The sequence below is a fragment of the Palaemon carinicauda genome, chromosome 30 (genome assembly GCF_036898095.1).
Source record: "Palaemon carinicauda isolate YSFRI2023 chromosome 30, ASM3689809v2, whole genome shotgun sequence".
Taxonomy (NCBI): Eukaryota; Metazoa; Arthropoda; class Malacostraca; order Decapoda; family Palaemonidae; genus Palaemon; species Palaemon carinicauda.
The window spans coordinates 68,214,921-68,219,920 of record NC_090754.1 but is presented as its reverse complement, the minus strand read 5'-3'; the positions used below and the strand labels follow the sequence as shown (position 1 = coordinate 68,219,920).

The 5,000-nt window shown below is 35.2% G+C and overlaps 2 protein-coding genes across 2 annotated transcripts in view; one reads left to right on the top strand and one right to left on the bottom strand.

Moving 5' to 3' along the window:
• LOC137623592 (piezo-type mechanosensitive ion channel component-like) overlaps positions 1-5,000 on the top strand; it is a 375,321-nt gene that overhangs the window by 68,324 nt on the left and 301,997 nt on the right. The window lies entirely within an intron of this gene.
• Positions 1,376-1,987, bottom strand: LOC137623593 (tigger transposable element-derived protein 1-like). The gene has a single exon (XM_068354426.1). The coding sequence runs from the start codon at positions 1,985-1,987 to the stop codon at positions 1,376-1,378; it is 612 nt and encodes a 203-aa protein (XP_068210527.1).

The window sequence follows — 5,000 nt, the reverse complement described above, 5'->3', positions numbered from 1 at the left end:
GAATGGAATAATCACTCGATAATTATTCATTATTAATATTTCCCTGTATTGATTATCAAATTATTATTAAGCTAATGAGACGGTGAAGGATTCTTATCTTACTGAATTTTCATTTGGCATTGCTTAATCTAATAAGAAGAAAATTTTCTTTGATTATGTCTTGGCAGAGATTACCTGACTGGAAATTACTAGCTATAAACAGCTGAAAGCCGGAAAAGCAGCAACTTCGAAAGCCACTCGCTGAAGATATAGGATATGTTTGCTTTATACATACACACATATATATATGTATATATATATATATATATATATATATATATATATATATATATATATATATATATATATATGTATATGTATATATATATGTATATATATATACATATTATATATACAGACATACATACATACATACAGTACACCCCCGCCATACGAAATTAATGTTCCGGAGTTGGGATTGTAACTTGAGATCGTCGTATGGCGGCCAATAGAATTAGCTAATGCGTGCAAGACCCCAGGTAAAATCATCAAAATTCTATATGCATATTAAAAATTAGTAACAAAATAGTATAGTAAATACTACTAAAATATAATATACATGTATATAATTAAATAACATTATAAATAGAAAATATGTAAAGGAAAAATTAAATTTGATTTACCTTTGGAGTGACTTGAGCTGGTAGTGGGTGGAGGCAGAGGGGGAGGACATGGCAGATATAAAAACGTATCAATGCTAATTATGTTACACTTAATATTAAATTTATATTTATTAAACACTTAAAATTAAAAACTTTTTATTTTTTTTATTTTGAAATTTGTTTATGTTTCTAGCTTTTTTACTAGAATCACTCATATCATCCTTGCTTTCTGACACTTTTCTTATTGAGAAATATCTATCCAAAGAAGCCTGTTTCTGACGACTCCTCAAAATATTTCTAAAATGACTCGTGCACCTGTCATTAACACTTCATAAGACGACCTGTGGGAAGGTTTTCTGGATTTTTTTTTTCAATGAATCTAGTAAGGTTTTCATACCAACCGATAGCTTCCCTTATTCCTGCTGATGTCCTTCAAGTCCTCAGTCGTAAGCTCCTCCCTGTGCCCCTCGATAAGGTTATCGACATCAGCCTCATCAACAACAAGCCCTATGGACCTCCCGATTGAAATTATTTCCTCAACATCACCCTTAGGGGCAGGATCATCAACGGCCTCATCTTCGGGTGAGGGTTTGAAACCTTTGAGGTCGCATTCTGCCACAACAGCTGGCCACAGTTTCTTCCATGAGGAGTTCAAGGTGCGCCTCGAAACCTCATTCTAAGCTCTGGCGATCATCTTCAGGCATTGATCGATCTCAAAATGCCCCTTCCAAAATTCAAGGGGGGGCGAGTTGAGTACTTTTGGTCACTTCGAAGCATCTTCTGAACAGATGCTTCGTGTAAAGCTTCTTGAAGTTGGCAATCACTTTCTGGTCCATAGGCTGGAGGAGAAGGGTGATGTTCGGTGGCAGATAAAGAACCTTGATGATGGAGAAGTCCAGATGTATGTTGGCCTTGAGGCCAGGAAGGTGAGCAGGGTTATTGTCCAGTGGCAGGAGACATTTCAGCGGAAGATAGTTCTCTTCTAAAAATGTCTGGACAGCAGGACCGAAGCAGATGTTCATCCACTCAATAAATATGGTCCTCGTGACCCAGGCCTTGGCATTAGGCCTCCAAAATACTGAGAGCCTATCCTTCATGTTATTTTGTGCCAGTAGGGGCTTAATTTTGAAGTCCCCACTGGCATTTGCACAAAATGTGAAGGTAAGTCTGTCCTTCATCGGTTCATGGCCAGGAAGTTTCTTTTCTTCTACTGTGATATATGTACGACGAAGCATTTTCTCCCAGAAAAGCCCAGTTTCATCAGAGTTAGACACTTGCTCAGGAATGTAGCCTTCTCTGGAAATTAATTCCCCAAACTTCTTGAGGAATTCGTCTGCTGCTCTCATGTCAGAACTGCTCGCCTCTTCATGCCTGACGACTGAGTGAATACCAGTCCTCCTCCTAAAGGGATCAAACCACCTATGAAAAGCCTTGAACCTTGGGGGGGGGGGGGCGCTTGCTGCGACGTTCCTTCGTCTCCGCCGTCTCCCTGAGCTTCCATGAGATTGGCGAAGATGGCGCTCGCCTTGTGCAGCAATTACCGATTGGTGAGTGTATCACCAGCAATTTCCTTCTCTTTAATCCATAGCAGAAAGAATCTCTCCATCTTGTCATTGATTGAGGTCCTTCCACTGGCAAGGACAGTCATGCCCTTAGAAGACTTATTTTCTTTTATGGCTTCCTTGTTCTTGATAATTGTACCAATCGTTGACTGGTTACGGCCATATGTACTAGCGAGGATAACGATGCGCGTGCCTTCTTCGTATTTCTTGATTATCTCCAGCTTCATTTCCATAGTAATGGAACTTCTTGCTTCTCCCTTTAACATCACTAGCAATCTTGGGACTCATGGTTAACAAATTAAAGTTGGAATTACGCACTAAAATGCACAAAAGATAAGATATCGCAAGCACTCACATGAGATCAAGTCTCTACGAAACACACGCGAGATTCTGAATTGAGCACGCGATTAACAAAGAGAGAGAGGGGCAGCATCTCTCTCAGGCATTGTGGGAGGGATTTCCACCAATAGCATATCAGCATCTTAGTGACGCCATGACGCCGACCAAGAGCAGACCAGCATCTTAGTGACGTATACAGTGACGCATATAGTGACGTATGAGCGTGGTGTGAGGCGAGTGACTCACACAGTCATACGCGCACCGACCGCCAAGTTTGAATTTTGGAATTTGATGCCATAAGGCTGGGAAAATGCCATAACAAGGTGACGAAAAAGCTTCATATTCCACATCGTAACGTGAAAAAAATGTAAGCTGGGGGCGCCATAACCCAGGGGTCCACTGTATATATATATATATATATATATATATATATATATATATATATATATATATATATATATATATATATATATACTGTATAGAGAGCGATAGATTTGCATAGATATACACATGTATATATATCTATATATATTATATATAAGCACAAGCACACACATGTATGTATATATATATATATATATATATATATATATATATATATATATATATATATATATATATATATATATATATATATACATGCGGTATATATATATATATACCGCATGTATATCTTTATATTCATGTATATGTATGTATATACATATCTGTCTTTATCTGTATATATATAAATATATATATATGTGTGTGTGTGCGTGTTTGTGTGTGTGTGCAAATATATATGCATATCGATCGCTATGTATTATTATTATATGTATAACATCTCTCTCTCTTTCTACACACACACACACACACACACACACACACACACACATATATATATATATATATATATATATATATATATATATATATATATATATATATATACAACCCGTATCATGTTTCGGATGAAAATCTAAACCCTTTTTCGAAATCAACCAATAAACTCTTCCTTATATTTTGAGAACAGTCCTCCGGACCGATTAAAACAGGCAGACTCTGTACAAAAAACTCATTCCAGATTCATTCACGAAGTTATAGAAGTCTGTTAAGATTCCCCTTGGGCTCTTGCCATTGGCATAGAGATCAAAACAACAGTGTCCACGTCTTTGAGGAGCATAACCCAAACATAACTCCAGATCACATGTGGCAGACGTCTCGTCTCAACTTCTTATGAGGTCACTGACCGCTTGGAGAGAGCCTGCTATAGATTTCGTGGCACCTCGATGATTTATGTTGTTATTTATGCATTTTCTTCACGCAAAGGATGGAAACGAAGACTTATAGAAAGTTTTTTACTTGAAATTAGGAAAATTTAAATTCCTCGAAAATTATATTCCTTTTACGATAACACTTATGAAACTAGAAAAAGAAAATCTTTCAATCATTGATGATATTTTATGCGAAAAATTATTATAAAATCTTATTTAATTATTTCAATGAGTGCTAGGAATGCATGTTAAATTGATACTATAAAACCATTTTTTTTTTCTAATGAGGGCTAAAAACGCATGTTTTAACGTCTGCAAAATCTATTAAAAAGTGATAGGGTAATACGAAAGCGTGAGTCAGAGAAGTTTCAAAAGATTATGTGGCAATACGTCAAGCGATATTCCTAAAATAGCAAAATTAACAGAAAGAATGTCAAGTGTCGACACGAAAAATATACAAAATTGGACTTTCCTGTCTAGACGTGTGCTTGCTGATTTTACGCGTTTCAAACTGAAGGAATTGATTTACTCATAAAAGTAATAATTATGATGATAATGAGAATAAGATTGTTAATGATAAAGATGGTATAGATGATTTAAGTATTTTGATATTCACAAGAGATACTCTGAGATGTTCCATATATTGCATTTTCGAGGATTGAAATCTATTATTATTATTATTATTATTATTATTATTATTATTATTATTATTATTATTATTATTATTATTTTCCAACCGTGACTGAAGAAAGTAAGAAAAAGAGAAAAGAGTAATGGTACAGTAATAAGTACTGAAAAGCCTCAAATTTCTCATATAATTAAAAATTAATTAATAATATATGATTAATGCTTGCATATAAGAAATCCTTAATAGTTTAATGTATAATGAATATTTGTTTATTGAAACTATATTATTTATTGTATAATAAATATTTGTATATTGAAGCAGTATTATTTATTGTAAAATGAATACTGGCTTCATTCATACTTTATTATCCATATTTGCTTACGGGGCATACTTCATAGAGGGTTAATGCCGTCAGCGCACTTACGTGGTGTACTTTAGGTGAAAGGAACACCCAGTTTTCATCCTTCTATTTTATTTTTCTTGTTACTTCCTTTCTTCCATCATGCTGTCCAACCTCACTCCTTGGTGCCCTTGGACAGAATGGCCTCAGTGCCAGGTTTAAATTTGTAGGTTTATT